The sequence below is a fragment of the Rhinopithecus bieti genome, unplaced genomic scaffold (assembly GCF_001698545.2).
Source record: "Rhinopithecus bieti isolate Rb0 unplaced genomic scaffold, ASM169854v2 scaffold_18644, whole genome shotgun sequence".
Taxonomy (NCBI): domain Eukaryota; kingdom Metazoa; phylum Chordata; class Mammalia; order Primates; family Cercopithecidae; genus Rhinopithecus; species Rhinopithecus bieti.
This window is the reverse complement of record NW_016809656.1, coordinates 937,666-950,942: the sequence shown is the minus strand read 5'-3', so window position 1 is coordinate 950,942 and position 13,277 is coordinate 937,666. Positions and strand designations below refer to the sequence as shown.

Genomic DNA, 13,277 nt, shown 5'->3' with positions numbered 1-13,277 from the left:
CATAGCTCCAGCATCTGCTTCTGGTGAGGGGGCTCAGGAAACTTTTAATTATGGTAGAAGGAGAAGGGGAGGCTGCACATTCCATGGTGTGAGCGAGCAAGGGGTGGGGAAGTTGTGGTCCTAGACTTTTAAACAACCTTGTCTCGCATGAATTAACTGAGCAAGAACTCATTTATAAACAGGGGATGCTTCTAAACCGTTCATGAGGAATCCACCTCCATGATCCCGTCATCTCCCACCAGGCCCCATCTCCAGCACTGAGAATCACATTTCAACATGAGCTTTCAAGAAGACAGACATGTAAAGCATATCAATGTCAACAAATTTCAGAAAATGAAAATCAAATGGAGGATCAATAACTCATGTAGCAATGGAAATTAGTATGGCTACTGCAAGGGGATAGGCCCCTTTCATCTCATGCTTTTCTGTTGGGCATATAGTAAGGAGTGGGATTGTTAGACCTATATCAAATGGTAGGCCTATGTTCATTTATAGTAAGTACTGCCAAACAGTTCTCTAAAGTGGTAGCACCAACTTAAACTCCTCCAGTGGTGTTTTAGAGTTCATATTGCTCCATTTTCTCAGAAACATTTGGTATTGTGTGTTTATTTCATCTTAAATATTCTGGTAGAGGTGGTAGTATTACATTGCACTTTAAAATAAGTTATTTAAATATGTCTTTGGAAAACTAGATATAGTAGATAGGAAAAGGACATTATAGAAGACAGTGAAATATGACGACAGAAAAATAAGAATTTAGGATGACTCATGCAGTCTGATTTTTACTTTTGGTCAAGATGGAGTAACATCTGCTATCTGTGATAAGAAAACTCCTTTAAAATACGTGGGGAAAAAAACATATTTAAGACATGAGACATCCCATAACCAAGAGATAGTAATTGAAAGAGGAAAGTCCTACAATTGCCCCAACTTACTGTTTAGAGTAAATTTTTAGGCCCTGGCACAGCGAGAAGGGACCTTGATAAAACCTTATAAACTCCTTAATGGACTATTAATCTGAGAGTTCAGGGAAATCAAGGTAGTGAGATTTCACAACGTCAGTATGACAGACAAAAGGACTTTCAAAAAGACAACTCCAGAGAGGTGCAGAGGTTCTCTGTGAGTGCTCACCTAAATTTTACAAATAAAAAATATTCAACAAAGAAGATAAAACAGATCATAAAAAGTGTGTCGCTTTTCTAAAATAACATAGGAAAAGAGGAAAATAACAAAGTCATGGGACAAGTGCTAAGCAAATAACAAGGTAGAATTAAACCTAAGAATATCAGTAATCACATTAAATATAAATGATCTAAATACCAAAATTAAATGGCAGAGATTGTCATATAGTATTTTTCTTATAAGACCCAGGTATGTGCTGCTTCTAAGAAACATACTTTAAGTATAAAAATGGAAATACCCAAAATGAAGAGCTGTAAGAAAACTTCTGGGATTGACAGATATATTCACTGTCTTGATTGTGCAAAGTTTTCACAGTTGTGTAGATTTACCACAACACCCAATTGTATGCTTTATTTGAAGTTTTGTGTATGCCAATTATACTTCAGTAAAGCTGTGAGAAAATTATATGGTCCATGTAGGGAGTGGCAAAAAGTTTAAAATTTCTGTAGCAGTGGAAGTTGAGTTTGGAAAAATAGATGTGAGTCCATCTCTGAAGAAACTTAAATGCTAATCTCAATTTGGACTTTATTCTAGAAACCAGATATTGGCATACTTTTTCTGTGAAAAGCCATAGAGTATATACTTCAGACTTTGAAGTCTGAGTCGAAAATCTAGAATCTCATATACTTAAATAATCATTTAAAAATATAAAGCCTGGGTGCAGATGCTCATGCCTGTAGTCTCAGTACTTTGGCAGACTGAGGCAAGGCAGATCACTGAAGCACAGAAGAGTGGGACCAGCCTGAACTATATGGCAAAACCTCCTCTCTACAAAAAATACAAAAATTAGCTGGGCATGGTAGTGCATGCCTGTAGTCCCAGCTACTTAGAAGGCTGATGTGGGAGGACCACCTGAGCATGGGAGGTGGAGGCTGCAGTAAGCTGTGATCATGCCACTGCACTGTAGCCTGGATGAAAGAGTGAGACCCAATCTTGAAAAAATAAATGTAAAATCATTCTTAGCTCTCAGTCTGTGTATTAGTCTATTTTCTTTCTTTTTTCTTTTTTTCTGGTTATTTTTTTTTTTTTTTTTTTTTTTTTTTTAGATGGACTCTCACTGTCTTCCCCAGGCTGGAGTGCAGTGGCGTGATCTCGGCTCACTGCAAGCTCCACCTCCTGGGTTCACGCCATTCTCCTGCCTCAGCCTCCCAAGTAGCTGGGACTGCAGGCACCCGCCACCACAACTGGCTAATTTTTTTGTATTTTTGGTAGAGACGGGGTTTCACTGTGTTAGCCAGGATGATCTCAATCTCCTGACCTCTTGACCCACCTGCCTCGGTCTCCCAAAGTTCTGGGATTAGAGGCATGAGCCACAATGCCCGGCCAGTATTAGTCCATTTTCATATTGCTATAAAGAACTGCCTGATTGGGAGGCCGAGACGGGCAGATCCCGAGGTCAGGAGATCGAGACCATCCTGGCTAACACGATGAAACCCCGTCTCTACTAAAAAATACAAAAAACTAGCCAGGCGCAGTGGCGGGCGCCTATAGTCCCAGCTACTCGGGAGGCTGAGGCAGGAGAATGGTGTGAATCCGGGAGGCGGAGCTTGCAGTGAGCTGAGATCCGGCTACTGCACTCCAGCCTGGGCAACAGAGCAAGACTCCATCTCAAAAAAAGAAAACAAAAAAAATGAACTGCCTGAGACAAGGTAATTTATTTATTAAAAAAGGTTTAATTGACTCACAATTCAGTATGGCTGGGGAATCCTTAGGAAAGTTACAATTATGGCAGAAGGCAAAAGGGAAGCAAGGCACCTTTTTCACAAGACACGATGAAGGAGAAGTGCCTAGCAAAGTAGGAAGACCCCCTTATAAAACCATCAGATATTGTGAGAAGTCACTCACTATCATGAGAATAGCATGAGGGAAACCACCCCCATGATTCAATTACCTCCACCTGGTCTCTCCCTTGACACATAGGGATTATAGGAATTGTAATTCAAGGTGAGACTTGATTGGGGATAAATAACCTAACCAAATCATTCTGCCCTGGCCCCACCCAAATATCATATCCCTTTCACATTATGATACCAATCATGCCTTCCCAAATGCCCCCCAAAGTCTTAATTCATTTCAGTATTAACCCAAAATTCCAAGTCCAAATCTCATCTGAGAAAAGGCAAGTCCTTTCAACCTATAAGCCTGTAAAATCAAGAGCAAGTGAATTAGTTTCCAGATACAATAGAGGTACAGACATTGGATAAATGCACCCATTCCAAATGGGAGAAATTTGCCAGAACAAAAGGGCTCCAGGCCTCATGTAAGTCTGAAATCTAGTGTGGCAGTCAAATCTTAAAGCTGCGGAATGATCTCCTTTGACTCCTGTCTCACTTTAGGTCACATTGATGCAAGAAGTGGTCTCCCACAGTCTTGGAAAGTTCTACCCCTGTGGCTTTGCAGGGTACAACCCCACTCCTGGCTGCTTTTATGGGCTGGCATTGAGTGTCTCTGGCTTTTTCAGGCACATGGTGCGGGCTGTCGGTGGTCTACCATTCTGGGGTTTAGTGGATGGTGGCCCTCTTCTCACAGCGCCACTAGGCAGTACCCAAGTGGAGACTCTGTGTGGGGGCTCAAGCCCTACATTTTCCCTCTTCATTACCCTAGTAGACGTTCTCCATGAGGGCTCCGCCCCTGCATCAGACGTCTGCTGTATAATGAAATATTATACTAAATGTTAATCCAGGCATTACCATACATCCTCTGAAATCTAGGTAGAAGCTCCCAAGGCTCAATTCTTGTCTTCTGTGCACCTGCAGGCCCAGCAGCACATGGAAGCTGCCAATGCTTGGGGATTGCAACCTCTGAAGCAATGGCCCAAGCTGTACCTTGGCCCCTTTTATCCGTGGCTGAAGCTGGAGTGACCGGGGTGCAGGGTGCCATGTACCAAGACTGCACAGAGCAGCTACGCCCTGGGCCTAGCCCATGAAACCATTTTTTCCCTCCTATGCCTCCAGACTTGTGATGGGAAGTACTGCCGTGAATATCTCTGAAATGCCCCAGAAATATTTTCTCCATTGTCTTGGCAATTAACATTCAGCTCCTTGTTAGTTATGCAAATTCCTGCAGCCAGCTTTAATTTCTCCCCAGAAAATTAAAGGGTTTTTCTTTTCTATTGTATTATCAAGTTGCAAATTTTCCAAAATTTTGTGCTCTACTTCCCTTTTAAACATAAGTTCTAATTTCAAACTGTCTCTTTGTGAATGTATCAAACTGAATGCTTTTAAGAGCACCCAAGTAACATCTTCAATGCTTTACTGCTTAGAAATTTCTTCTGCCAGGTACCCTAAATCATCTCTCATGAGTTCAAAGTTCCACAGATCTCTAGGACAGGAGCAAAGTGCCACCAGTCTCTTTGCTAAAGCATGGCAAGAGTCACCTTTATTCCAGTGCACAATAAGCTCCTTATCTCCATCTGAGCCCACCTCAGCCTTGACTTAATTGTCCATATCACTATCGGCATCTTGGTCTGAGTCATTCAACAAGCCTTTAGAAGTTCCAAACTTTCCCACATCTTCCTGTCTTCTTCTGAGCCCTCCAAATCTCTAGAAAGATCCAAACTTTCCCACATCTTCCTGTCTTCTTCTGAGCCCTCCAAACTGTTCCAATTTTTGCCTGTTACCCATTTCCAAAGACACTTCCACACTTTTGGTATCTTTATAGCAGTACCCCACTCTCTTTGGTACCAACTTACTGTATTCCATTTTCATACTACTATAAAGAACTGCCCAAGATTGGGTAATTTATAAAGGAAAGAGGTTTGACTGCCAGTTTAACATGTCTTGAGAAGCCTCAGGAAATTTACAGTCATGGCAGAAGTCAAAGAGGAAGCAAGGGACATTCTTCGCAAGGCAAGAGGAAGGAGAATTGCCTAGAGAAGGGGGAAGAGACCCTTATAAAACCATCTGATCTTGTGAGAACACACTCATTATCACAAGGACAGCATGGGAGAAACCACCCCAATGATTCACTTATATCCACCTGGTCTCTCCCTTGACACATGGGGATTATGAGGATTATAATTCAAGATGAGATTTGCGTGGGGACACAAAGCCTAACCAACTCAGTCTGTACAAATCAGTGCAGTGGTCTGGTTTTACAAAAAGGCTAAACTCTTACTATAGACAATAGAGAATAGCATGGCCGTATCTGCTATTTAGAAACGTAACTTGCAGAAACTGTGGAGTGCATATGAGCAGGGAGAAAGCAGAGACAGGCAGACCTGAGATGAATGCACTATTCCAAAAGTTGTAGAGATTTAAATAATAAATCTTTATTATTATGGGGAAAAACTTAAAAGTAGAAATTAAAAAGGTAATGCAGGCCAGGTGTGGTGGCTTATGCCTGTAATCCCAGCACTTTGGGAGGCCAAGGCAGGCGGATCAGGAAGTCAGGAGATCGAGACCATCTGGCCAACATGGTGAAACCTCGGCTCTACTAAAAATAAAAAAATTAGATGGGCATAGTGGTGCGTGCCTGTAAACCCAACTCAGGAGGCTGAGGCAGGATAATCGCTTGAACCAGGGAGTTGGAGGTTGCGTTGAGCCAAAATCCTATCACTGCACTCTAGCCTGGTGACAAAGCAAGACTCTGTCTCAAGAAAAAAAAAAAAAAAAAAAAAAAAAAAAAAAAAAAAAAAAGGTAATGCATGGTCTATAACCAAATAGATTTTTCTAAAGGAAAAAATATTAGAAATCACTTCGTTAGATAACCTGTAGCTTTCCAACGTGATTCTGTAGAATGTAGACATATGTTGGAAAACATTCTTATCTTCACTCGTTTGTTTCTGGAAAGCAAGAAGTTTACACATCCTATAATATAAACAGAAAAATAAGGAAGTAGTAGAGAACGAAGGAATATATAAGAAAGAAATTGAAAAGTTCTCAAGACATAAGTACTGATATCCCATTTAAAACCCAATTCTAACAAAACCTAAGACCACTAATTGAATAGATACACAGAATACTTATGCAATTATCTCATGTTAGGTATTAGCATTCACCATTTATTTACCTTCATTCTATTTTTACAGTGTTTATAAAAATTAAAGGCCGGGTACGGTGGCTCATTCCTGTAATCCCAGCACTTTGGGAGGCCGAGTGGGTGGATCACTTGAGGTCAGGAGTTCGAGACTAGCCTGCCAACATGGTGAAACCCTATCTCTATTGAAATACAAAAATTAGTCGGATGTGGTGGTGGGTGCCTATAATCCCAGCTACTCAGGAGGCTAAGGCAGGAGAATTGCTTGATCCTGGGAGCAGAGGTTGCAGTGAGCCAAGATCGCATCACTGCACTCCAGCCTGGACAACAGAGCCAGACTCCTTCTCAAAAAAAAAAAAAAAAAAAAACCTAAAACTAAATATGTGCCTGAAATATGGTCGACACTGTGGATACTATAATATTGAGGGCCATCTCTGGCTTGTGGCAGTTGCACAAAGCTGAGATAACACATGACACAATAGTTGTAATCTAATATGATATGATCTGAGAGGTATATGCTGTGCACTATTAATGTGTGCTGTGTAACAGAATGTGAGTGCTGTTATGCCCAGACCTTTTATTCCCCGAAAAAGACCACCAGAGACCAGAGTCAAAGCCAAGCGGCAAGGATCTTTAATGCAAGTTCGAACTTGGTCCCTCCATTTTACAACATACAAGAGGGCCCTGAACAATGCGTGCGCTTGCCTTTTATAGCCTAATGTAAACAGGACTTGTAAAGTTGCAGAGGAATGAGGGAATTCTCTAGGTTACAGCATTACAATTGGTTAACATTTTAAGTCTATACATTTAGCAGTTTTTTTATTGGTTCCCGCGCTCTCACAAACAACTGTGCTCTTATCGGGGACTTTCCAGGTGGTGTCTTTCTAAAGTTGAGATATATGATAGTCTTTGAATTGAGAGATATATGGTGGGGAGACATGTAGTGGGATGAGCCCAGTAAGTTGAGAGATATATGGAGGGATATGTTTATACTGGGCTCAGGAAGTTTGAGAGATATATGGCAAGCACTAGTAATTTAGAACAGAAAAAGAACAAGACAGGGACTTTCACAATGCTTGTCTATACAACATCTGAAATCTATAGATAACATTATCGGTTGGGTCCGGGGTCAACTTGTTAACTAGGCTCAAGGCGCCGCCCGGGCTGTCTGCCTTTAGGGTCAACTTTTAGCTAGGCTCAAGGCGCCGCCCGGGCTATCTGCCTGTGGATTTCATTATTTCATTTGATCTCTTTCAGTGCCTCAATAGTAATTTTCTAACAACAGAATTCTTTATTTTTAAATGAAATATTATACTAAATGTTAACATCAAAATAGAGAAAAATTGAAGTAACCCAAATATATGTTATGAGTTCAAAATTTTAAGGATTTAAAAGGCAAGTTGATGTATAAAAATATTTGAAATTAGGGACAGTTGAAAGTTACTGCCCCTATATCCAATTTATATATGTATTTTTTTTTGCATTAGGAGTAATATCCAAGTTCACATTAATAATAATTTCAAATGGAAAGTTGTTAATATAGCTAGGTCATCTTACAATATTAGAATAATCATTTTCAGACACAGTTAAATCACTTTCAAGATATTTACTGTCTGTTTTCATCCCTTACCTATAATACATTAAGCAGAAAACATATAAATCTATAGAAAGATGAATTGTGCCATTATCAGACCATGCATTAGGTAGATATGCATAATCTTCTACACTAATTTAATTAGCAGAGTACTCACACACTATCCAGTTCAATTAAACAAGTATGTATTGAGCACCTACATTATGACAAGCACTAAGCACTGGGCAAACCTGCTCTTGTGGTGCTTACAGCCATTAAACAGGTAATTACCAAGGGCTAACTAATGCAGAAAAGGCCTAGGTCCTTTGAGAAACTAAATTTGACCTAAGAAGTCAGAATGGCCCTCTTAAAGCAGTGCGAGCTGAAAGATAAGTGAATCACAGAGTCATCGGGGTTATGAGGAATTGGCAACATACGTGGGTCATGGGGTAGAGATACAGGGAAGAGACTTTTCAACAGAGAAAAAGTCTTAAAGCAGGAGAAAGAGCATGGTAAAACTATAGAAATTAAAGGAGGTCTTTGGCAATTCATTCATTTATTTGCCAAATATGCCTCATTTGAGGGTCTAATAATGCTTAGCACTTTTCTAGACCCTGGAAATACATTTTAGAAAACAAAACAAAGAAAAAGATCTCCCTTGTTGGAGCATACATTTTACTGTGGAATGATTTAAAAATTAAATGCATCATGTATCAGATGTGAAGTTCTTTGGAGAGTTGTTATGAAATATTGCAACAGGGTGTAGCAGGAATAGGGAAAGGCTTCATTAATTTAGTTACATTTGAACAAAGACCTGATATAAAGGAAGGGTTAAACCATCCAGATAGCTGAGTAAGAGCACGTGTTAAAAAAGCCCTGTTGTGGGAACAAGCTTTGGGTGTCCAAGATTCTGGAAAAGGCCAGTGTGGCTAGAACAAAGTATCTGAAGGAACAAAAGGTAGGAAATGAAAAGCAGGGTCACAGGTGTGGGGAGCAAAACCATGCCATGCTTGGGAGGCAATAATCAAGGCAACAACTTTTACTCTCCGAGGAAGAGAAAGCCAATGGAAGGCTCTAAGTCCAGTCATAACACAGTCTTATACATGTTTTAAGGAGATCGTCAGCTACTGAATTGACCATAGACTGTAGAAGAGCAAAGCCTTAACGGAGAAGGTACAGGAAGGGTATCTTCATCTGAAGTGGTTGGAGAGGTAGGCAGGGCCAAATCCTGGGCAACACTGTAATCCAATTTAAATATTTTAAACTTTAACATTAATATGGTGGAAAATTATAAAAAATTTTTAACTAGAAGAATGTAATGAATAGATTTCTGTGTTTAAAGTTGTGCTATCCAGTATGATATTCACTAGCCATGTGAGGTTATTAGGCACTTGAAATGCAGTTAGTTTGAATTGAGATCTGCTAAAGTACATACGGGATTTCAAATACTTCGAGAAAAAAAAATTAAAAATCCAAGGAATGTAAAATATTTCAATGGTTGATTTAATGTTGAAATGATAATATTTTGGATATATTGGGTTAAATAAAATATATTATTAAAATATAATTTCACCTGTTTCTTGTTCGTATTTTAATGTGGCTGCTACAAAATTCAAAATTATTTATATGTGTCTCACTTTATATTGCTGTTAGACACATTATTTAGAAGATCACTCTGAAGAACGGATTAAAGTGGGCAATAATAGTTGCTGAGAGACTAGTTATTAGACTGTTCTCAAGAACAGTCCGAACATAACTAGCCTATTCTAAATATCTTAGGAGGTGTTCTAAGCATTCTGAAAAGATTCTAAGAAGTGGAAAATTAACCGAAAATGCATCAGATAAGAAGTAATTTAAATTCTTGTTTTAGCTACCAAAGACAATAAAGAAAAGGTAACAATGTCTTGCAGCACAAAATTAAGTCATAAGCATGCTACTTTATATTCTGAACAATGTCTTTGGCTGAAATTTGCATGGCTGATTAAAAGAAGAAAACAGTATGCTTATAATTCTTCTTTATGTGTCTTATGGGTTCTATGTATGTACGTGTAATAAATATATTTTATATTGTGGTTCTATGGCATACATATTCCTAATTAATTTTAAATGGTCTTGCTCTACAAAATAACATAAAAAGCCTTTAAAAAATATTTTAAATGCCATTGCAATATTCAGAATGTAAATCCCCATTTAGATTTGTATATTCTCTATACATTGACTAGTATATTAGAATTTTAAACGTTGTTATAGATTAAAGGTATTTATTTAAATTTCAGGTCCAACTTTTTAATTTTTGGCTAATTATTAACAGACCTACCCTGTCAAATATGTTCAGTTATTTTAAACTGCATATTTTAGTAGAAAACAATTATTTTATTGGCAAACTGTATAAGGTAGATTTATTGAATATTTTATGATACACTGTCTTATAACTGCTGTCATAAGATCACATTTAGTAGTTAAATATTTTTAAACAATACTTCAATTATGAAAATGTTAGTGGTTTCTTATATATTATTTATCTATTCTGAATTTTCAAAATTTTAGAACAATATTTTAATGATAGTCTTTTTATTAACTCTATACTATTTATTTATTGACAAGTTATTGAAGAGACTATTGTTGTGTATTTGTATACCACCACTCCCCGTTGATGTTGATATTGAATAAGCAACCTCTTGATAGTAATTTTACTGTGTGTAATTGATAATTTTGCTTCTTTTGAATTACTAGATCATTTCTAAAAATATTACTATAAAAGGAAACATAAACTATCAAAAAATAGAGTTAAAGCATACACAAAAGAAAATTTAGCCACTAAGAAAGGTGTCAAAGACATACTTTCACCAAATCAGAATTTTCTTCTTGTCTACTCACAAGAACTGAAGGGAAAATAGAATGTAAATACATTTTGAGCAGTGTGATTTAATGTTACTTAATGCCATCTCTGGTAACAATACAAAATCATTTTCCTTACTGCCAGTTGTGGGCATCCCCATTCTTAGGTAAGCACTGATATTTTGTGTGCATGTGCCTGTGTGAGTGTGTGTGTGTGTATCTGTGTATACTTGAGGTATGATTTTAAAAATTAGCAGCCTCAGCTAAAATATGATTGTAATGTGGTTTTATTAACTCTCAATAACTAATTTCATTTGTTAATCTTAGTATATGTATCTTCTCTATATATGTGTAACACTGTACTCTGAGATCCAATGTGTATATAAATTAAAGTATATTGTACATATACAAGTAAAATAATCCTAACAATAATAACTAATTTTTTTTTCTCTTTACAGCTTGCAGACCAGGATTCTATAAAGCTTTTGCTGGGAACACAAAATGTTCTAAATGCCCTCCACACAGTTTAACATACGTGGAAGCAACTTCTGTCTGTCAGTGTGAAAAGGGTTATTTCCGAGCTGAAAAAGACCCACCTTCTATGGCATGTACCAGTAAGTCTATACATTTTGGATTTGGAAATTCTGTTTCCAACCCTTTTGGTCTTTTTATTCTAAATTTAAAAAATAAGTAAATGTACAAAATCTGGCATTATCCATGCTATTTTCTGTGATAACAGTCAAGGAAAAAGCTTCTCTCTCTACTCAGCATAGTTGCTTTTCAACTCTTTGTAAAGAATGTGTTTACTCCTCAAAATTCGTTTTGATTCATGATATACAAATGACAGCACTGGTTTGAGGCCCTACAAGTTTTCGTTATCCATAATCTGTCCTTAGGAAATTATAGCAGTTGAAGGCTGCATGAGAAATTATGAACAAAACTTCTGTTCTTTGCTTCAACCCTTGACTATTTTAAAGCACATCAATTTAGGACCATATAGTTAACGTGTGAGGGAGATTCCAGAGGAAACTTTAAAAGTCATTGTGTTATTGTTATGTAGAAAAGTTCAAGTTTCCTTGACATTTATCTTTAAAGGCAGGTATTTTTGAATTTTTCCACATTTCACCTCTTACTTTCTCTCCAATATTTTTGGTTAGAAGCAATGGAATGTTAAATCTAAATGTGAAGGACATTTTAATGTATACACCAATAATTTTAAATGAATTGGATTCTTCTATTATTAAAATATTGTAAAATATTTGTACATTAAAAAAATAAAAGTGAATATATTAATATATTGCTAAACTATGCAAAAGTAAAATATCACCCCTTAGATTATTTTAAAATCTTGTTAAATATGTTAACATAAAAACACAATATATAAATTTAGAAAAAGGTAGAGGAGACTTTCTTTTTTTTTAGAGACAGAGTTTTGTTCTTGTAGTCCAGGCTTGAGTGCAGTGGCATGATCCCGTCTCACTGCAGCCTCTGCCTCCTGGGTTCAAGCGATTCTCCTGCCTCAGCTTCCTGAGTAGCTGGGACTACAGGCATATGCCACCATGCAAATTTTCGTATTTTTAATAGAGATGGGGTTTCACCATGTTGGCCAGGCTGGTCTCGAACTCCTGACCACAGGTGATCTACCTGCCTAGGCCTCCCAAAATGTTGGGATTACAGGCATGAGTCACCGCCCCTGGCCGAAACTATTTTTTATAAAGAGTTACAGCTTGCAAGCTGGCCATCCTGCAGGCTGGGAAACATAGCCTCTGACCAAGACATGCATTTTGAGGGTGGTAAGAATGACAGGGATTTATGCTGAATGAGGTGGTCAAAGACATATTAAATAAGCTATAGGAGTCATGAAATTTATGAAAGCAGAAACATGCACATGTGCAATTGAATTTCATGCCTCAGCATGGGACCCATGTACAAAAAATGGCCATGTTAGCACAATCCAAGGGTGGAGTTTTCAGCCCTCTGATGTCAAAAGGTGAAGCAGATGACATAGAAACCCTCACTGAGCATACTCTGGACTGGCCAGAAATACTCCATGGTTGTTGGTCTCTTATCAGGAAGGAATGCTAGTTAGTTGTTATGTCTAAACAGAAATGGAGGAGCAGCATCAGATAGTTAGTTGATATCAGCAGTGGAGTGGGTCTTTAAAAAACCCTTAGGGAAGAAAGATTAATGGTAGTGAAGGAGGGAGGTGTGTCCAGGCTCCCATCTCGTCATCATAGTCGGGATCTCAGTTTTAAGGTTTCTCTGGGGTAAGCTTGGCCATGAATGGGTCTGTTCAGTAGGTTGGGGTATTTAGATTTTATTTAATTTTTATTTTTATAACAATAGTTTTGGGGAAGAGGTGGTGTTTGGTTTAATGGGGGAAGTTCTTTAGTGGTGATTTCTGAGATTTTGGTGCACCCATCATTCGAGCAGTGTACACCGTACTCAATGTGTACTCTTTTATCACTCACTACCCTCCCATCCTTCCCCACTCAGTTCCCAGAGTCCATTGTATCATTCTTATGTTGTTGGTCTTCATACCTTAGCCACCAGTTATGTGAGAACATGTGATGTTTGGTTTTCCATTCCTGAATTACTTCACTTAGAATAATGGTCTCCAACTCCAGGTTGCTGCAAATACCGTTATTTTGTTCCTTTTTATTGCTGAGTAGCATTCTATGGGGTGTGTGTGTGTGTGTGTATGTGT

At 38.1% G+C, this 13,277-nt stretch overlaps 1 protein-coding gene across 1 annotated transcript in view; it reads left to right on the top strand.

The window, feature by feature from the left end:
* Window positions 1–13,277, top strand: part of EPHA6 (EPH receptor A6) — a 960,105-nt gene that overhangs the window by 403,658 nt on the left and 543,170 nt on the right. Inside the window, exon 4 of the mRNA XM_017889953.1 lies at window positions 11,029–11,184. Within this exon, the coding sequence (XP_017745442.1) occupies window positions 11,029–11,184 (156 nt within the window). The remainder of the gene's footprint in view (window positions 1–11,028; window positions 11,185–13,277) is intronic.